The 22,545-nt window shown below is 36.2% G+C and overlaps 1 protein-coding gene across 1 annotated transcript; it reads left to right on the top strand.

Moving 5' to 3' along the window:
- Nucleotides 1-1,338: 1,338 nt before the first annotated feature.
- On the top strand, nt 1,339-19,672 carry NDFIP2 (Nedd4 family interacting protein 2; the record flags this gene model as incomplete). The annotated part of the gene is made up of 4 exons (XM_009699384.1): nt 1,339-1,495; nt 3,053-3,180; nt 10,401-10,488; nt 19,548-19,672. Coding segments are annotated over 4 exons (498 nt in total), but the record flags the coding sequence as incomplete, so codon positions are not given.
- Between the last annotated feature and the right edge of the window lie 2,873 nt (nt 19,673-22,545).

Below are 22,545 nucleotides of genomic sequence, written 5' to 3'. Positions count from 1 at the left end.
AGATTGTGGAGTCTCCATCCTTGGAGGTACTCAAAGGCCATCTGGACATGGTCCTGGGCAACCGGCTGTAGGTGGCCCTACTTGAGCAGGGGTGTTGGATCAGATGGTCTCCAGAGGTCCCTTCCAACCTCAGCCATTCTGTGAACTTTGATATATGCTGGATATATGCAATTTTGATATGAATGTTGCACTACTTAACAAGGAATTTAGCATTCTTTCTTCTCCAAATGTGCTTTTTCCAGTAAGCGAATTGTACTTTGCCTGATACAAAATTAATGTAATTCTATTTAATTAATGTAATTAATGTAGTTGTCTTAATATTTTTGTTACTGAAATTAAAATAATATTTTTCTGTAGAGTGTTCATAGAAACTACCAATTTGAAGTTGCAGAATTCTTTTTTGAGATATGTTCGACTTACTAATCTTTATTTTCTGGATTTTAAATATGGTGCTTCAGTAGTTGCCTTCTAGGCATCTTATCTTGTAGTTTACACTAGAGGGAACTAGCACCTTTTTCTTTAATGCTAGTACTCTTTCTTCTTAAATTTGATTCATATTCTAAACGTTATCAAGTTAGCTAAAATAATGAAAAATACCTTCTCTAAGAAAAGATATTAGTTGCTGGATCCGAATTCCATGGTTTTAATGAACATTGTTGCTTATCCAGATTCTTATTTCTGTATATGCTTAACTGAACATACCCTTTTAAAACTGCATTTTAAAAAAGCAAACAACCAACCAAACCAGCAACTTAAAGTTTTATAGGGAAAGGATTCTTTCCAGGCTGTAAAGAAAAGCAGAATGTTTTGAAAAGTCTTAGCATTTGAGTGGAGGAGGTCTCTCTGCAAGATGCAAGAGTATAAAAAATCCCAGTTACAGAAGTAGAAATGTGTCCTTTTTTTTTTTATTTCTTCTAGTTTAATACAGTAAAACATGTTGCTCACTTGTATTTTAAAATGGGTTAATACATTTTATGAATGTATTTAAGAAAAAAAACAGTAATAGTGTTAAAATATTAATATAATAGAAAGTATTTTGTAGTCGGCATTTTCCCATGCAGTGAACGTTAAAAACGCCAGATTTTTAAGACTCTGTGAACATCACTGATGAGAAAAAATCCATTTCTGGTGGAGGGGAAGCAGTTAAGATTATCTTTAGCTGTTTGCTTAAAAGGATTTAACTGGACTACTTAAAAGTAGTCACATGCTGTTTGGTAAATAATCTTTGTTTTGTTGAAGAGTAGTCTTCTCTCTTTTTGAAGATGGTTCTGCAAGTACTACGTTGTCATGGAAAGTATTCCCTGAATGCATCTGAAATTTGTGTGTTTTTCTTCTAAGCTTCACAATGAGGATGACCCCCCAGAGTCTTCAGCAGCTGAGCAGCCTTCCACCTCTACAGAGACTACGCAGACTCCCCAGGCAGGAGCCATATCTGAAGCAGATACTTCCCCTCCACCTTACTGTAGCATAGCTGTAGAAGCAGCTGCCACCTCAGGTATTTTTCTGACATAACAGCTTGTCAGGGAGGAGTGTGTATGAATCAGCACTTGGTTCAAAGTGGTGCGGTGCTGCAGTATGTTTTTTTGGGTGTGTGTGGTTTTTTTTTTTTTTAGTATGCACACAATTGCAGTAAAAAGCTATGCTTTCGTGCACAGCCATTTGTCTGGTTTGTTCGGAAGAAGCACATTTCTAAATTATGCTGATTGTTCAAAATTACTAGAGATTATTCCAAATTACTGGACTAAATGGATGTACATTAATTAGTGTAATAGGTTTTATTTAAGTCTGCATGTAGTTCACTTCCATATTTAATCTACATCTTTGAGTAATGCTCCATTATTAAACCTCGTTAGCAACTTTCATTGCCTCTATAAAAAAAAAATACAAACCAAAAAATGCAAAAAAACCCCCTGATTTGTCAAAACTGAAGCTTCTTAAGTGTGTGCCATTGGTGAAAATACTGCCATAGAAAGATTCATTTTGCTTTAAAGGCTCTTGATAAAACTGTTTGTGGAAAACGAGTAACAGGGGTCTTTTTTTCCATTTATTCACTGCTCCCTTTCTCATGAGTTTGTGGCTTTTCTTTGGGGTATGTGAGACTTAGCAGCAGGCAACATCGAAGTCCCTGTTTAAGCAAAGTTGCTTGGATTTGTGTCTCCCTTGTGCCAAATAAATATTTTAAAAGTAACCTCTGACCTAATTTTTAATGTTGATTAAAGGAGCAATTTATGTCCCTGTTCTCTGAGACAGTGTTTGCAAGTATAATACATAGCTGTGCAGAATTATCCGTATGTATAACGTCTTTGTGTTGGTGTGCTGACAAACCTTTTTACAATGTGCCCTGTGCTGACAAATCTTTACCATGTAAACAATCTTGTTATAAACTACTATGGGTTGTAGGAGGAAGCTCATGGTGTATTTTAAATGTTTTTATTCATTTTGCTAATGAATTTGAATATAGAATTCTATTCTATATGATGATGTTTTACTATTTCAATATATAAGACTGAAGTATGTGGTCCTTTTTGGTAGAAGAAATATTTTTAAAAGAATATGGTGAAATTGAAATCTCGGAAAAACTGATTTTCACAGAACAACTGGAGTTAGGAACAAGGCCATACTAATAAAAATACAGCATGATTATTACTGGACTTAAGTAAGTAATTGATGTTGATAATTAAAAGCTTGTTTTAGGATATTTCTGTGCATGTCTTTTGTATGGTTTGACCAAAAGCCTTTGGTTGGAACGCCTAGGGATGTAACTCAGCAAATATGATTTTTTTGTTCATAAATTTGTTGGCTCCTTGCAGCATCTAGGTTAAGGTTTCTGCCTTGAGTAGCAACTAAAAGCACCATGAAACTGTTCACTATTTTATTTCATAAAAAATAAAGTTTTTTTTTAAACTTACAAGAACTTGAAATATTAATATAATCAATTTTCACCCTGTGTTAAAAAAATGTACTTTAAAGCTTAGTACTTATGTGCATGTAAAATTTAATATTCTTGATCTCTTTCTGGCTTAAAAATGCATAACCTCTTTATTTTGAACAGAAACACACAATGAATTTTATCCTGTACCACCTCCATACAGTGTAGCTACCTCTCTTCCTACTTACGATGAAGCAGAGAAGGCCAAAGCTGCAGCAATGGCAGCTGCTGCAGCAGAAGTTGCCCAACGAGTAAGTGATACAGTTCTGCTTTATTTCAATTTTGTGAAACATGTTAGGTAATCTAATTATTTATAAAATTTGGGCCCATATTATAGCCTATTTATTAAAATGATGGTGGGCTGGTGATTTAAATATTTGGATGCTTAAGTTTTGTATAGATAGTGTAAGTTAGTTGTAAAGTACTATGAAAGTGTATCGTATTCACTCTTTTCTGAGGCATAGCTGCTGTCTAAACAGCTTTAAAAGCCAAATTTTACCCTGTTTTAATAGTTTATCCAGTATTTTGTCATCTTTTAATTAGGTATCCACTACTAATGCTACTTTGTAGAATTATTGCTTGTATTTAGTGTTTCAGATGGTAAAAAAAAATAATAAATTCATGAACAAAGTAGACCTTTAGAGAGGAAGGAGAGTCCTAACAGTCTGGAAGGGGCAAAATCCCAAATAATGTAGATGTTTTTTAAAAGGAAAGGTCCCTGTTGTTTGCTCCATGAAAACTTTAATACTGAAATTCAAATAAATGTTCCAAGTATTTAAAACAACAACAACAAAAAAAAAACCCACACCATGAGCTATGGTAAACACTAAGTAATAGGTATCTATTCAGTGTTTATAGTTTTGTAAGAATTAACATTATAAAGAATACAGTCTTCAAAACAGAAAATTAGTATCTGCAGTTTCAGTGTTAAAGTTTATTTTTGTAAGCAAAGTTCTTCCATTTTTTTCTCCCAAGTTTTGGAATGTGGAAATTCTGCTGCTTGGTAGTATTGACTATAATATACTATACCCAAATTAGACTTCCAGTACTTTCACTAAAAATCTCCACGTCAAGATCAAATGTGATTGCATTTGAGATGCATTTAAAATCTTACTGACTGCAGTGTGCTTGTGACTGGAAAAAAAATTCTCCTCACCCAGGAGGAAGCTGTTCCTTCCTTGACTGCTATGCAGTAATCACAATGTACAACACTCACTTTAAGGTATGCACAGCTAAAGCTAAAATGGTTTTGTGTAACATTGCCAGTGAAGGTGTTACACAAATCTGTTTTATGAAATGCAATAGGAACTAGGGACATTGGAATGGTTACTTGCCAAGTTTCTGTGATGAGGTGATGATCTCCAGTTGTAACCTTTTAACTGCTTAAACCAGAGCATGGATTCTATGTAGTCTGTCCTTACTGTTTGTCATGTAAGTAAAACTTTTGCTGAGGTACTGGTCTGAATGAAAGCCTCAATCTGAAATTATAAACCTTTAAATTTACTTGGAACATTAGCAACCTAAACCTTAACTTTTAGGGTACCATTACCAGTCCTGTGACACTTCAGACAGGGTATGTACAAGTCTCTTGCAAGATTCTTGTCTCTTTTAACTTTGTATATCTAGAACCCTATGAGGTGAAAGTTTCAGACGTACAAACAGTCTTCCCTGACCTGAATTTCACAGGGAAAACTTCAGGCTGGGGTTCAGCTAATTTCAAGAATAAAGCTAACAAAAACAAAACAAAAAAAACAACAACAACCAAAAAACCTAGTGTTTTTTTACCTTGTCATTTTAAGCTTTTTTTACTTTGGAGAACTCTCTTTCTCACAAGTTCAGGTCCCTATGTCAGAAACATCTTTCTCCCTTCCTCAGAAAATCTGCCTGGTTTTGGCCAAATGACAAGTTTTTGAAAAATGAGTTTCCACAGCTTGGACTACAGCTTCAAATTTAGTAAATGTGTGGAGATTGTCTTGCGTGAACAAGTTTAGACCGCTCGTAGCTCTGAAGGAGATGGAACTTGCAGATGTGCTGTCCCCAGGGAACATTCTTGAATGTTCGGTGTCAGAGTTGGAATACAGGACTAAAAGTAGATACACCTTATGACTGCTTTTCAGTGCTTTTGGTAAAAACACTGGAACTGGGAAATAGGAGTTTCTGGTGTGCCCTGAGATAGTTTTATTATTCTCAGCCTTTGGTTAAAAGGGAAGGGGAAAGCCACTTGATTCAACTGCAAGGGCATCAATGTTATATGGAGGGAAGAAGGACAATGACTCTGAGCCCCTGGAGCTTATGTGTTGTGGGAAGAGAAGTCTGATTTTGGTTGGGCAAGGAGGTAACTAGCTCAAAGTGGCAGGGATCAGAGAGGATGGGTCTAAGTCAAAATAAGAAAAGACAAGGGTGAATGGAAAGCAGTGGTATGGAAGGAGTACAGAAAGATTTAAATGAGAAACAGGAGGGAGAAGGATAAACTGGGATTGATGGAGAAAGGAACCCAAGTGGGGACAAAATGTGGTACTGGGAAAGGAGCTGAAGCTGGTGTGTGAGAAAACAGGAGTAGAGAGGAAGAAGGAATCTGGAGTTAAGAGGCAGGAGAGTAGGTTATGGTGACAAAGTGAGAAACAAACTTTTCCATAGTCTGGTTTTCCAAAACATATAGCAGAACTTGACATTTAAGAGCTAGGTGCTGATACCACAAGAATTTCACTTACTTATGAAAAATCAGTAGGAACACACCATCATTCCCCCAAAGCAGAGATTGGCTAAAAAGTTGTAGACTTACGGCAGTACTGAGTTAGTATCAGAAATCTACACAGTGTACCTAAAAGCCACAGTCCTGCAACTGCTAAAGATCTCAAGTTTGATAGAATTTCTGCTGTTTTTTGGGGTATTTTTTTGGATATTTTTTTGTTTGTTTTTTGTTTTAAACCACACGCATGCACTCACACAAGCTGTGTTAAAGAAACAGTGTTAAGGTTGCAAAGCTGAGATTTGGGGAAAAAGTAGGAAATGCTGAAGCTGAGTTCCAGTTTTGTAACTGATAATAAAGTTATGTGCCAGTGCAGTTTTAATTAATGCCATTTTAATTACCTTACCACGTGATACTGCCACAAAATCGCTACCTTATTAAATACTACTGATGGACTTATACTGGAGTGGACTAAGACTGTGTAATAAGACTGTCTTAATCTGCCAGATGACTAGAATGAGGAAAAAAGGTCATGTTGTGGTTAGAGTGGTGGTTTGCCATCTTGAGGGGAAGGATTTTGATCCTTAGCTCTGAATAGCCATGGAAGAACAGATAAATGACTTAAACTTTGCACTACTGGTATACAGTTAATTGTTTTCTCGCTTTCACTGTCTTGAAGATCACAAGCAGTGACAGCTGCAGACAGTATCCGACTTGTATATTACACACTTGGCAAAACATACGCAAACGATATAATGTAGTTTTTTTCAATTTTTATTTTAAGTCTTATGAAATTAGTGCTCTTGTGAATGTGAACTCTGCTATCATCTGTGCCTCTAGTTTCTTCCTTGTAAGATGAGGATATATTGCCTCTTTGCTACAGTAATGTGAACAATTGGAAAGAGTTAAATGTCCTTATGTTACCTTGAGTGATACACGAGGTTGATAATTGGTATCGTCCAAAGCGTGCAGTAAAGAAGGCTACAAACCTACTCATTGAGCAAAAGAGAGGAAAATGGTATAAAAAGGCAGCACATTTAATAAACAACTTTCATATTTTTTCCCCTGAGTCATGTAGGGATCTTACAAAAAACATATTAAAGACTTCATCATAGGCCCTGCATCCACAGATTGTAAGAACAATCTAAACTTAACATTTACTGAAACTTTCAGTATTTGTTTTTGTAGTTCTTTGTGTAGCTTGTCTTACAAGAATAGATTGTATATAAGCATTTATTTCTTTCAAATGCTCCCAGACAGCTCAATGTATTAAAGAAATTGGAGCAGCCCTGTGTCATCAGTAGTGATAGCATTAGTTACGCTGGCTTTTAGTGTTTTCCTTTTCAAATTCTGAAGGTCAGTTTTGAAAGGTCAATTTAAATGGACAAAAATATTGCTAACAGTTAAATGACTTGTTTGTATGTTGCAATGAATGGCTTTTACTTAATGCTTTTCAGTTGCATTTGTCTTATGTTTTTCTGTTTTTACATGCTTAGCACGCCCAGTTTAGGGAGTCTAGGAGTCTGTTTGATGAAATATTCCTCAGTCGTCCAGAGGTATGGTATAGTTCTCTCTAGTTTAGACTTTAACTATGAATTTTCCTGCTGGCAAACGAATGCTGCTGGGGTTCATTGTGCCTTTTTTCCCCCACCGTTAACTTCTCCGTATTGTTTTGTATGCTGAAGGTATCGTTTATGATATCATAATATTATCTTTATTAAGTAATTTGACCCTTTCCTTAGAAGTGTTTCTCTGTAAATCCACTGCATGGAGAAGAGTATATGAGTTTAGTTATCCAAGGGGTTCCTGAAAACTCAAGTTCTTTACTCAGTTAAAAGTAGTTGTGTCCCTATATGCCATGCTAGGTTTCAATTTGAAAGATGCTAAAAAGCATTGGTGAGAAAAAACAGTCCTTTTTTTGCAGGGTACTACAGAGACCGCTGTAGTTTCAGAGGAGTTAATAGATTCAATGTCAATAGATGCTGTATACCATTTCATGTTCTTTTGCTTAGAGAAATTACTCTGTGTAACATGCCATTCATATTGATAACATATTTTGCTGTTTAGATGTTTCTGTGGTCATAGGAACACTAAGTTTCCTGTTTATAAAGATCTCAGCTTATTTAACAAACAAGAAATATTGTCCATGATCTTTAGCATGGCTAAATTTATCCAAAATCAGTATGAGATACTGAAACAGTATTATATATTTTATGGATTTGTCTGTGTTGTTATATGACATTCTCATTAAAAGGAAAATACATGTATATAAATAAAATACATAATTACTCTCATAGATACATGTCTATCTAATAGAAGTATTGCTTAGAACTAAACATAATTTCATAGTATCAGCAGAGAGGACAGTCATTCTTCATTGTCCCTTCTCATTCCTCAATGAATGGTGGCAAACAGTTACATTTTGAAGAAAGGCTGGGGCAGTTGACACTGAATCAGATGAGAGCACTGTGAAAGACAGCCGATATGAGTGGGGCTTGAGCAGTGGCCAATTAGTGTCCTCCCTCTGCAGGGCCAATCATAAAACCACATAATACTAAATGATGTAGATATAGGCTGACCATGATTTAAGCACAGGAAACAATTTCATTTCTTAAACATTCTGGTAATTTTCATATACCAATTTTTGGAGACAGGAAATAGAGCTCTGTTTAATGTAATTCCGTCTTGACGTGGAGTGTGATAAATTACAACTTATTCACACTTACTACAATGGTACCTACTTGCAAATGTCTGCTCTCATGTCACTGGGATGTATATTGACCTGTATTTCTCAAATGTGTAAACCTTAGAGAAGCCTGTGCATATAGAGAAACTTGCTAAACTCGTTACCGTAGTTCAGCAAAATTTTCTTTTTCTGAAGCAACATTTTACATAGAGCCTAATTCACTAATTGGTTTGGAAATGCCAGTATGAAGTACAGTAGTTAGCAGACAGTTCAAAAAAAAGTCCAAAAATTATTTTATATGGGATTTTACAGACATTCTGAAATTAAAAATTAAAATACTTTTTGTTGTCCTGACTTCAAAAATGAACTTTTGTGGCATACATTTCAGAGATAAGCACAGTCAAATGCAGCTTTGTTTAATGTATTTTCATCCCTTCCTTCCCTTCCCCCCAACAGTTTTGTAGCTGCAGCAAAGTTGGGCTTAATAGACTAATGCTTTCATAGTCACTTAAGATGACCATTTAGGGACGTCTGAAATTATGTAAGGTTGACTTATAGACCCTTAAGATTGTTGTTCAACTAGCTTTTTGTGCTTTCCTTGGAATTGTCTATCTGAATTAGCAGTATTTTTAAAGTTAGTTATCTGATGCAGAGTCTTGGCTAATTAATCTGAAATAACGAGCGCAGCTGGAATTTCACGGCCGCGTTATGAAGGGTAAAGCTGTCTGCCTTGAGTTGGTACAGTTCGTTCTAGCACATTTTTAACCATAATCGCTATACCCTGGTAAATTATTTTGCTGTGTTGACAAAGGTGAACGTGTCAATCACATGACAGAGCTTTAGATCACTGTGATTGTTTAATGCCCTTTTAGTTACGAACTTAGTATACAAAAGAACATTTGATACAGTGACTGAATAATGTGTTAAAATCAGAATTACATTGTCTTAGTAGTAAGCATTTGCTGTCAATGAAGCAGCTAGGTAAATCTCACTTGAACTGATCTCCCTTGATTTAATTTTTTTTTTTAATAGGTCACTTCTTATCTCAATTCTAATACATTACAGTTAATTGGAGAAAAAATAGGAAAAGAATGTTATTCATGCTTATGTCTAGACCATATTACTGCTGCTACTGACAGCATTGTTTAACTGGTATCATCCTGCATTGTTTTGAAGTTATCCATTGAAGTATAAAAATGGTGTGTTTAACTGGTTTTACAGTTTTCATCAGGCTCCCTTTAGTAAGTGCTGTCATCATGAAAACTTTTACGCTTGCTGGTCTACGGTTGCAGCAGTGTTTTACTTGTGCACAGAACTGCATACCTAAGATCTGCCAAGTTCTGTTGAAAATCAAGTACTGAGAAAAAAAACAAACTCATACTTTCAGTATTTTAAGATCTAGTATTTTGACACGGTGGGAGAAATCTTTGGATTGCTTTGACTGACATCTGTTTACTTTTGTTTGACTTAAAATATTGTGGTTTTGAGGTTACACGAGTTTTAAACACTTTTAATGTGCTCACGCCCTCTAGTGTCCCCGGAGGTTTTGTTTGCTTTGCATATATTTTTTTGTGGGTTATAGGATAGTCACATTGGTTAGTGCAGTGCTGTTGCATCAGCAAATTATTTTAAGATACCAACCTTATTCTAAAACTTTATTCTGCATTTTGGGAATCATTAAAAGACTTTTCTGGCAGGAAAAACAATAGAACATCCAATGAGATGACTTTTCCAAAACATATTTAATAGCTTGGCTGCATATCAAGATAGTTACAGTAAAAAAAAGATATTTCTGTTGGTTTTGATTGTCAAAGTGCTCATCTGAAATAATTTCTAGCTTCATTTAAGAGGAATAGGCAGTATCTATGTATCTTCTAGAGAAACTTTTACGGAAAATTTGGGCTCTGTCAATGTAAGCAACAAATAAGACTTGTTTTATAGATATGAATTATTTTTTTTAAAACTTCCTTGATGTGGACATGTTACAGAAATGTCAATTTTCTTCTAGCTTTAGAAACATAATTAATGCTTTCATCCTACAGATAGTTACTCTAAAATAAACTTTTCACTAAATTATCACTAACCTGTAAATCCAGGAAGAAGAGTATCCACCACGGGATGATTTCAGTGATGCAGATCAGCTTAGAGTGGGCAATGATGGCATCTTCATGTTGGCATTTTTCAGTAAGTTATCTTGTATCCCAGACCTACGGAGGTATATCTTAACTGTACCTTTTTTCTATGGAATATAAAAGTTAGCTGTGATAAACTACATTAATGTACTGTAATGAATGGATTTTTTTACCTGTACACAGATACAAACACTTCCTGTTCCAGATGTAGCAAATATGTTGCACTTTTTTTCTGTGGCATCTGTCACAGATAAAGGGACAAAGCAAAATCATAGCAAATGTTTTGAGGCATAGCAGGTCTGCGCTGTTACCTATGAATTGGGAAATTCTGTCATCTTCTAGTTGGACTACCACCTTGACTTAAAGACTGGATCACAGAAATCTGGCAATTGTTTTTTAAGTAGAAAAAATTTGAGAGAGAGATGATGTGCCACATAAGTTGCTGATATTAGCATAGTGAATTAAATAGCTGTGGATGGATTTTTGGAACAAATCCAACCATGCTCATTTTCAAATCGAGCTGACTACTAGTGTATAAAAATGTACTGTCTTCAGGTAATGCCTGATTGCAACCAGCTCTACTGTAGCACTTCTTCAGGTACTCTGTGTGTGCACTGTGCATGTCTTGTAACTTACGTACTGCATTGAGCAAAGTTAGATTTAGCCAGTATAAGTTACTTGTAGAAGGAAGCTGTTTCTGTTTTGCCAATTGCATATTTCTTTCTAATTTCTGAGGATATTTTCCCTTTCTGAAATAAATGTGTTTGGCAACCTGGATGGAACCGTGGTGTTGGGAATGTAGCTGTTCCTTTTAGCGTTCATCAGGATGAAAGCTGATTGATTATTCACTGAAATCTCCTGTACGTCTTTCAACCTAGGTCTCATTTTAGTCCTTTTTTCTTTAATGTCTTTCACAGTCTCTTTATTTAACTGTTACAGATGCAGGTTACAGAACTTTCACAGAACTTTTTTTCATGTTGGCATATGATGTACTAGGACAATGTGGTGTTTGTATCTTGGGATAAAAATTTATGTGTCTGCCTCACATAGCAAATATTTAAATGCATATGTAGGGTAACAAAACAAGTTTTGTAGTCTGACCTCTTTCTGTAGTGGGACCATAGAAAAGGTATATATTCTTGGGGGCAAAGGAGGGTATGGGTTCATTTTTTTTTTTTTGCCCTTCTTTTTTCCCCTTCCCTATGTGCTACAACTTTTTGTATTTAACCTGTTTAGGTTCTGTATTGTGTGAACTTGTTCTTGTTTTTAAATCCTGGTTCAGGTCTTCATTAGCGCTGCGCTTGGAGGTCAAGTAGATTGTTGGCTCTAATATGTTTTAAGTCCTTGAAATCCAAAACTGCACGCCCAGAACCTTTTACACATTTGACAAAAATACTCTGTAGATCATGATTTTTCTTGATTGTTCTGAGACTATGTTACTGCCAACTTTGCTTGCCTATGAATGAAATGCATAAAATGAATGGTTACACGTTGTAAGATATTTATGCAAGTGTGTACCTAATTGGGGTCTGTGTTGGCTGTTATGGATACCGGTTACATATGGAAATTGATAAAATTTACTTGTTTGTGTTCATAATATGAGAAGTTAACAAAAACTCATAGCATTTATAGACCTGTAATACTAATTTTCAGTAGTGTTTCTCAGGGAAATTGGAGAACTAAATGAAAAATGAGCTTAACTTAATAAGGGTAGATCATAAATAGTGGGTGGTGTATTCCTGTCCCTCTTATAAGGATATGTAAGTCTGTATAAAGTTGATGTATGTAGATTTAAGAGAGCAAGAATTAAAATGAAATTTACAGCATGGCTATCTTTGGGTTTTTTTTTTTTTTCAAGGTGGGATATGTTTAAACATTGCAAGTAGAGGTAGCAGATCACAGAGAGCCTAGAATAAGTTCACTCAGTTAAAAAGGAGGAGAACAGTGTCAGGATCTATTCCCTAGTGAGAGCAGCATGGAACAAATGGCTTATTCCAGATGTACTTTCCCACCTCCTCCCATGACTGTTACGTACAGCGTTGGTAGAAAGATCTTGGGGGGGGGAGGGGGTGTGTGTGGCAGACTGCCTTTGTTTTAAATATAAAACAGTGAAGTTAGCTTTTTTTATTACATTTTATTCAACTGAACTATAATAAAATAAACTTTTTACTGAGCGTACCTGCATATTGCAATCAACTAGTGATATGTAACTACCATCTAGTGGTAGCTGCCCAAGTTGCATAAAATTGCTGTCTTGAGGCCATCTGCTGACCAGATCTGTTTGTTTGGGGGTCTTGTTTGTTTTAGGAGCTTGGTGCATGCAGGTTACAAACCTGTTTCGCATCTAAGTTGTAAAGTACTGTTCTGTTTAGCATAACTACATAGAATGAGACAGTATACTTGAAAGAATAAAAGTCCTTTGCGTGAACAGGTGGGTTTTTTGCTTTAGCACTTGATTCAGAAACTTAGTGGAAAAATACGAAAAACAACCTGTTTTATTTTAATACATGGTAACATCATATGTTTTAAGAAATTAGTGTTGCTCTTGAAATCTGTGATTATGTTGGTGAGCAAAGAATCTGCTCTCTAATGGTCAGGGCTGGTGTTTGTCAGTTTCTGATTTTGAGGTAAATGGATATTTTAGTGAATATATTCATTTTGCTATGAATGTGAAATGCAGTAAACTTGACTGTCAGAGCACTTAATATATTTTTCTCTTTTATGTATTTTTAAGTCAGCTGTGCTTTGTACAGCATAGTAGAAACAAAGCCTAAAGGGTTGTGTTTTCATGTTAATCTGCTCATAGTGGAAATCTTTTGAATCATGTGTGATTGGCTCATCCTGGTTCATTATGTGAAGGCGGTCATTTGGGCTTATATGGTTTTCCCTTATATTTAAGGAGTGCTTTAGAAATATAAACCAGCCTTTTCACCTCTGGGCCCCAGAAGGAATTGCGGTACTCATCTGGATTCTTTGAAACCATATAAGGGAGTTTTGGGTTGTTCCTGCAACCTAGGAAAACAGAATATTTGGACCTCACAGGTGTGTTAATAAGGAGGAAGAAATGGAGAAAATGTTCGATCATACAGCCAAAGTTTAAGTTCTCATACGGAGATCTGATTTGTTCTTTTTGAACAACAGCTGAGCCATTTAAACACTGTGTACAACTCACACCGATAAAATCTCGTGATGTGGAGAAATGTAAATGTACTTATTGTCCTAGATACTATATTGGAACAGATAGTAATCATACCAAAATTTTGTAAACTAATGTTCATATAGTTTTCAAAGCTATTAGATGCTTCAGACAGTCCATAAACTGCACACAAGCTAGGATATCTACTTGGGGGGTTTCAGGCAGGCAAAAGTTGGAAGGCAGAGTTGTAGCAGAAGCTCAGGGTGAGCACAGCCTCCTGCTGTACGCTTCCCAAGGAGTGGTAAGCATGGTCTAAACGTCCAGCAGTAGAATTCCTCTGTGTGAAATTAGGAAACCTGACTTCTGTATGTCCACATCAAGGGTGTTATGCAGGTTTCCCTTAGTCATGCAAGAGAAGCTGAGGGGAAGTCATTTGACTGAAATTGCAAATGTTGGAAGGAGATAAAGGAACTGTTTTGGGAGTGCTTATTTATCTCTGGTTATCAGGGGAGCCTGACTGACCTTCATACAGAATCACGTAAGTTCTTTGTTAATGTAGAAAGAATTTGATTTACATGATTTCTCCATACACGTTGGATATAATACAAGGTAATCGGAACGAGGAAGCTTCTAGTTGGGCATTAAGAAAAATTTACCAACAAGGATAATGAAGCAGTAGAAATAAATTGCCTAGGGAAGTTTTTGAACATGCATCACTGAGTAGAAAAAAAAAAGTCTGTTGAAGTTGATAGCAAATGCTTGTAGTGATCATCATCAGACTTCAGGTGGGCCCTTCAGGAAGAAGCAAAAATGTGTCCTAGTTCAAGAATGGAATAAATTCTATGCAGGAATGGGAAGAATAATTTCTAGTGGTGCGTGAAGATCTGGAAAGTATTATTTATGGCAGTATGCTTAGTAAACCTAGACCAGATATGAAACATTGAGCTCTTTGGTGTTTGCTGTTTATTAAAATAATAAGTCATTGGACAGACAAACGGGAAATGATCGGTGTAACTGAGCATGGTTGCTTTTTGTGTATATAGTTGCCATTACAATCTTATCACAGGCTTGAGCCATGGTTAAAATTTGGAATCAACATACGTCTCCAGACCAATTTTACTGGCTTCTCTTCATGATACTGAATGTAAACTTAAGACAGTTGATGTGGAACAGTGCAGGTGTGGAAAGCTAAGTAAAAAAGATCAGCAAGTGAAGTGCAAGAACAATTGAGGAAAAGCAGATTTGTTCTAGTATGCTTGTCATTGTTGCATCTTCTCATGTATTGCAATATGTACAACTCAAAACCTTTGCACAAGATTGCTTAATGACTTGAAAAAATAAGTTTTCTTGTTTTTACTGTAAATTGTGGGAGTAGAAGGAAAGGATGTTTCAATATTGCTTTGCAACTTAATGAGCACTGACAAAAAGCAAGCATGGATTAATAAATTATTAATTACAAAGTACAGCTTCGTACATCATCTTTGCCTTGCCCCTGTAGTTGTTGGAAAATGAAGAATGGCAACAGGTACAAGCTTGTTTGTCCAAAACCAAGTTGAATTATTTTACTCCAGCTTCTTTGGAATTGATGATAGATAAAAGACTTTGATTTCTAACTTTAATTTTTGGTATGAAAAATCCGATGCTGACCGCTGCCACTCAGAAGAGGGCTTTGGGTGTGAAAATAGTTGATGGATAGACTTACTTTGCATGTCAGATTCTACGTTTTTTCCAACATTTAGAATGTCTTGTGCTTTGTATTTTGGCTGGGATTATCTTACTGCGAACCATAGAGTAATACAAGTACCACATAATAATTGTGGGTGCTACATTAGAGATCAAGAAGACTTTTTGTTAAAAAAGACCTTTAGTCCAACCGTCCTCCTTCCAAAAAGCAACTTCTTACCTGTTTTTCATTACGAGCTTTGTTGTCATGAGGAAATAACTCTAATGATTATATTCTTTTTATGTGAATTACATTAATGTGGACTTACTTTGTTCTCGTGTCACTTCAGGAACGTATAAAACTCAAAAACCATAGTTTTATCAGTCTCACTTGTCTCTATCGTGCTAGAGCAGCAAAGAAAGAGACTGAAATCATGATACCAGTGCTGTCAGCATGAGGTTCATCTGATGTCTGAAATTTATTAAAGGAAAGAGGACAATAGGTGAAAGTTGGACTCAAGTACGAATCTAAATGCTAGCAATCTCTGGGATAGGAAATCTTGGTGCAGAGTGGTTAGTCTTGCAGTGAGAGTCTAGAAGATGAACACAGAACCTGGCTGCATAAAGAGGATGGGCAAACGGAAGTTAAGAACGCTGTTTTAGTTAAAACCATGATGTGGTTGTAGCAGCTTGTTAGACTTTCTATCTCATTTTTGGGAATGGCTTTCTTTGAGTATCTGTATTACTGTCAGATCAAGAATGTTGTCTGTATGAGAATGCCATGGGAAGCTGAAGCAGTATGAAGGACGAGGTCATCTCTTGAACTGCTGAATGGTGTCATTTACATTTCACAAAGTGGGTGGATTCAGGCAGATAGTGGAGGATTGTGTTTGTTGCAGCAAGAAACTTGCATGACGATTTAGTTGTCTCTAGTAGATAGAGAAGGAAGTTGGTACTTCTAGAGAAGATAGTAGATACTTCCTTTTACTAGTCTCTCCCCTCACTGTTCTATTTTCTCCCTCAGCTTGATGGAGAAACTTGTGCTATGGCTTCTTTATGGCAGCACAGGGATGAAAATTATCACAGAATCACAGAATGGTGAGGGTTGGAAGGGACCTCTGGAGATCATCTAGTCCAGCCCCCCTGCCAAAGCAGGTTCACCTACACCAAGTTGCACAGGATTGCGTCCAGGCAGGTTTTGAATATCTCCAGAGAAGGAGACTCCACAACCTCTCTGGGCAGCCTCTTCCAGTGCTCTGCTACTCTCAAAGTATGGAAGTTTTTCCTCATACTCAGATGGAACTTCCTGAGTTTCAGTTTGTGCCCATTGCCCCTTAACCTGTCGCTGGGCACCACTGAAAAGAGTCTGACCTCATCCTTTTGACACTCTTAACAACAGTTATTAACAATTATGAACAACAGGTATTATACAGAAATTAACTTTAGTAACTCTTACCAGATGCATTGTAAGCCATAAGGCTCAGAGAACTTCCATGACTAGACACATGTGGAAATCATGATGGAAAAAGATATACAGGTAGGTAGATGAGGCTAATCTTAATTTAGAGAAAAACAATTGGAAGATAGATAAAAGTCTCATTTGTTACAGTCTGCTCAGAGACTGGAGATGCATTTCTGAAAGGAAATAAAGTATTTTGTAACCAGAATGCGACAATGAAGATGATTTTTCAAAGTATCGATAGGACACTGGGGAGGTGAGAGAGAAGCAATAGGAAGGACTGGAAACATGTTGACATTATTGTTACCCATCTTAAGTTTGTTAAAATGATGCAATGCCAAGGCAATGTTGGGAGAATCTCCCTAATAATGTTGCCTAGGTTTTACAGAGGGGGAAGTAATATATTCCTCATACTGCTGAAGACGGGGCATTTTGATTAGGTCCTCACTGCAGAATTCTTCTAGCAGATGGTTACAGACAGAAAATTATAGCGAGGTTTTTCTTCTGTATGCAATTCAGTTTTATTTGGATGTATGAACTTGCATAGTTTATAACTTGTATAGTTCATGCCTTTTCTTGCCCGCTTGCTTTGTCTGCTTGTGTAACTTGATGGAACAGCATGCTGATTAACGGGGTAAAAAACTACTGTGAACAGTGTTGGAACATGTCGATGCCTTTTCTTTCAAGAGTTGAGCAAATAACTCGGTGTTAAATAACCATTTAATACTTATCCAATGACTGGGTCCTATTTTGAATATTCCTTAAGCTCAAATTGAAAGGATGGTAAAATTGTCATTGTGTTCAACTTTGATTATAAGAACTAATTTTTTTTCCCCTCTTATATTTATGATTGGGAAATCTGTAATTTTTATAATACATGTATGAATTATTTCAGGTGCTATAAAAATCCTTTTTTTTAATATATACCTATTAAAACTGTAAGTATTCTGGGAATTCCTGTAGTCTGCACAGTCCATTAGAAACATGTCTGTCTTCTGTCCATTTTAGCACACCTATCTTAGGAACCATAATCAAAGTCACCCTTTGTAGCTTGAGTAGCAGGGAGAACAAGAGAGAGCAGTAAGCTGTTACGCTGAGAACAGAGATGCGTTGAAGAAGCAGCTTCTAAATCTGTCACTCTTAAAAGTATGGTGGATTTGGAGAGCTTGCTTAAAATAGGGAAATCCTGTTTTCAAAACAATGTGTCCGAGTTTTCTCAAATGTAAATGCTTTTCTTGTGTTTTGGAAAGACAGGTAAATGTTAGGGTCACAATGTAGTTCTTATGTAACAGAAATGCTGTGGGGTTTTTTTTTGGTTTTTTTTTTTTTCCCCCTTCCTTCTCTGCATATGCCAGTTTGGATCAGCATTTATTCAGAGTTGTTGGTTGTGGGGTTTGGGTTTTGTGGGTTTTTTGTTTTGTTTTTAGATTAGTAATTAGCATAAAAGTAAGCTTTCTCATTGCCACCGTCTGTTACCTATAGCTCTGTCCGAGGCAAGATGTTTTCTCACTTGTACAAAATGACTTTGTAAATGTAAAGTCTTCCAGAACATCTCTTGGAACTTCAATTTGTTTGCAGTTCATGGAATCCCACTGCACTTTTACAGAATAATTTTGCATTTGCGGGCACATCATTACATCTTCATGTGGATTGTTGGAGGAGTTTTAACAAGGTTTTAAATTACAGAAAATGTGGTGGTTTATAGATAATCCTCCCAAATTAACTTTTATTTAAGAAAACTATTGACCAATTTTCTGTTCCTAATGTTTTGCTATAAGTGTTCAAATTCTTACTGAAAAGACAGACTTTTTTCCTGTCTGAATTTTATGTGGGTTTTGTTTTTTCCCTGATTTGGGGGATTTAAAACATTAAGGATTTGTGTGCAGGGGTTTTGTTCCCCTCTGCCCTCCTTCTCTTCCTGCTTGCCTCTTCAGTGTTCTTTGTGTTTGCTGTGAGCTTTCCTAATGTTTTCAACTTTCCACTATCTTGTCCTCTCCAGAACTCCTGAATTGTCGTCTTTCTTCAGCTCCCCCAGCTCTTCTGTTTGGTGGTTGTTTTTTTTTTAGTTGCCCTCAATTACTCCCAAAGCTGAGATGTCACCTTATTGGGAATTCCCACACTTTGACCTAATGCATGCAAACGGAAGTGAATACAGATGATGTTGCTGATTGCCAAGTACCTATGCAGATAGGAAACTTTAATTGAAGTAACAGTGGTAGTTATGCTCAATGTCCTTTTTGTTTCTTGATTTCTTAAGCTTCTGTGTAAACCAAGGCTTCTTATGTCTTATGCTTGAATATACATCTAAAAGAGAAGACAGTAACCAGCGAAACATCAACTTCTAAACTTATCTTCATTTCTATACTATGTTTACAGAGCAAGAGCAGATACTTTTTATTCTGTTCAGTCCAAACTGGATAAAGCTGAATATGCAGCCTTGATGCATGCACGTATGTGTGCATGTAACTATGTTTTTGGTATAAAAGGGTAGCAAAGGTTTTTTTTCTTTGTTTTAGTCCAAGTCTTGTATGTTATTGTCCTTTGTTTACATTTACCCTTCATGCCTAGTGTCATTTGGTTAGATTTCTGTAGTAATGTAATACTTTCTTTTATGTTGGAATTTTCTCTTGTTGAAAGTGGTAGGTTCCAACCTGTTTACCATTTGCTTTGTTATTAAGTGACTCTACCATGGGGAATGTCTGGGTTCAAAGTCAATCTCTGAAAGACTGAATTACCGGAAGAGAATTATTGACTGTGTAAGCATGTCCTTATTAGTTTAAAAGTGAAATTAATGTTAAGTCTGTTTGCTTAGCTATACAGATTAACAGAAGCTACTGTTTCTTTTATTTTATAGTGGCGTTTATTTTCAACTGGATTGGATTTTGTTTATCCTTCTGTATAACAAATACCATAGCTGGAAGGTATGGTGCAATCTGTGGATTTGGTCTCTCCCTGATCAAATGGATTCTCATTGTACGGGTATGTTTCTTGATTCACGCTGTACAGACTCTGTTTGTGGAACCAAACCATAACAATTTGTTCAAGGATATATAAAAAGGGAATTAAAAATCAGTATATTAAACTCTAGTGCTTAACAAAGTGCCTAGAATTTTCCTAACTTCCACTTTAGTAGAGAATTCAATTGTTATGTATTCATATATGTTTACTAATGATGAAGCTTAATCTATTTTTATCTGACACAACATTTTACATTCATGTTTCCACTAAAATAAATGCAGAATGACTCATTCTTTGCACAAATATCTAAAAGCCTGCAGAAGTGGAGCAAGTACCTAAAATGTCACTGGTATTGTAGTGTCCTATATGAAAGATTTATAAATGGCTCAGCTGTTAGGGTGGGAGTGGGGAATCAGAAAACATTTCTTCCTTCTATCTGATTCTTTTCTTCCTTGTAAGATACATACTGAATCAAGTCAAAACTGAATATGAAGTTAGTCACATTTTTACCATCTTAGTTGCTCAATTTCTTGATATTTTCACTGCAAGACTAGATGCTTTTTGGAAAGGTATGTTAGCCAAATGGAAGTTACTTAGCTGACTAAGTGCGTGCTAGATGAAACTTAATGATTCTTTCTGAACTTGAATTCTACATGTCTGTGAGACACAACATTTAAAATCTCATCCTGTTTAATAAAGAAGGAGATCTTGGGTAACTTAGTTATCTTTTATGCCCTGCCAACAGCAATTCTTATTTTTTTTTTTCTTTGTGTGTGCTAGTAACTTAACTTGATTTGATCTTAGCACAAGAGTACAAGGATTGTAGAGAGAAGAGATTGCATGGTTGTTTCTGGACGTGTCCTGCATCCTTCTTAGAACTGAGAGTGAATTTTTTTATTATTTTTTTTTTCCTTCCCTAGAGCAGGGGAATGCTTCTGGATCAGATGTGATTCTGGTGTATTTAGTTGGAATTTGGGGTTTGGGATGGAATTTCTCTTAAGGGAGCAAGAAGACATGAATTTTTCAATTACACATTCATTGGGGATGTTTTCAGCTTTCCTTGAGGCATACTAAACAGAGGGCAGAACTTGCTTATTGTGTCAGTTTTATTATTCTGTCTGCTTGAAAATGTGCTTATAACAAACACAAAAATTAATATATGCTAAACTTCCTTGAAGAATTACTGTGTTCCAGATTATATTTAAATTCTTGTATATAATATGTTACTAATTCTAAAATATTAGAGCTGACCAATTCCAAGACCTCTGGAGTGGATTTTTTTCATGGTGAAGATTATCATCTTCCTGTGTTGTCTCCCGTTCTGGAGACAATAGCAGAAAGCTCATAAGGTATATGTCAACAATTCTCTTGTAATGGTGACACACAAACATGTGTGTGCACAAAATTGTTCTGTTTCTTTGTTTCAAGCTCCTCCAAATGTTTGTGCTGCTCTTTCTCACTCAGGGTCAGTAGTACAAAACTTTATAGTGTTGAAACAGTCCAAGTTCATATATGCTCTCTCTGTATGAGTTTTTAGTGGGGGCCGAGGAAGAACAAAAGCACAGTTTTGCTGCTGAGGAAATTCTGCAGCCATGGCTGCTTCTGCCTAAAGAAAGCGTGAGAGTAATGCACGTAGGCGAGTATTTGGTTGCTGGTTTTAGTAAATCATCTTTCCAATTAAATGAAATTGTAGCTTTAAAAAGAGTGTATTGGTATATATGTTTAGGGAATTGAAAATACTGTCAAGTGAGATGGGATTAATAATGTTGTCAGCTTCCTGGGAATTGATTATTCATTTGATATTTTAATGAAGTGTCAAAATATGAAATGCTTACTCTGCCGAATCATAGAAATGCTAGTGTTTATATAGGGATAACGTAAGTACCAATTCTTTCGTTCAACTTAGGAATTCTGTTTTTTGATATTTTTTTTTCTTAGATTGCCAATAGAAATGAATAGAGTAGAGGATTAAACCTTTACAGAGTTCACATGATCTGGCTTTATTCTGGAGAAAACACGTGGATCTCGGTGCACAGTTACTTGAAGAAAAAAACAACAACTATGTCTAGAGTTCTTTTAAATGTCTGGGATTTTTATCTGGTTGCATGTGTGGCCCAGTATCTTCTCTTTTGTTAGAGGAAACTGAATTACATGCCTGAATTGCGTGATCTCTTGGTTGAAACTGCTGAAGTGTCCTAGAAAAGGCAAATGGGAAGCACTGTGGCAGGATGCAGTAAACATACTGGATGATAGCAGGATGGGAAGCATGCGAAAAGTGTGCAGAGCTACTGAATAGGTTATTTTATTCCTTCTGGCAACTTTTCACGCATCTCCCCATTCCTACTTCTTATGTGAGTTTTGGAGACGTTTGATTAGCCTTTTTATCAGTGAAGCATGCAGTCTGGAGTCTGGTAAAGGCACAGATACCTGTCTCCAATACCATCACACCCTGCCCTCCAGCTGCCTCCCACATCACAGGGAGGACAAAACTGTCTACCATGGTCACTAACAGGAACAGTTGAAATGCCACTTCAAGGTTCATTTAGTTGCGTTCAGCTCACTGCTGGGAACTGAATGCTCGTTTGAAAATGAAAAGACTTTAATGAGTTGGAGGTCTTTATGGGGCTGGTATTCTTGGCAGCGATTAACAGTAGGGGGTATACAGAAGGTCAAAAGCTCTTCTTTTGAGGGGTCAGCAGAACATCCCTGTCTGATAAGATTAAACTAATGTGGCTTTTCGTGTTAATATCTAAAGCAGCAGGCTGCTGTAATGTGTTTGGGATGGCAGGCATTGCGGGGAAAAAAGGAAAATCGACAAGTGGTGATTCATTGTAATAGAAAATGTCAGATGACTCTGGCAAGTAATACAAGGGATTTTTATATATACATATATA

This window comes from Cariama cristata, unplaced genomic scaffold, assembly GCF_000690535.1.
Source record: "Cariama cristata isolate BGI_N322 unplaced genomic scaffold, ASM69053v1 scaffold664, whole genome shotgun sequence".
In the NCBI taxonomy this organism is placed as follows: Eukaryota; Metazoa; Chordata; class Aves; order Cariamiformes; family Cariamidae; genus Cariama; species Cariama cristata.
The sequence above is the reverse complement of the archived record's forward strand: the minus strand, read 5'-3'. Positions and strand labels throughout refer to the sequence as shown.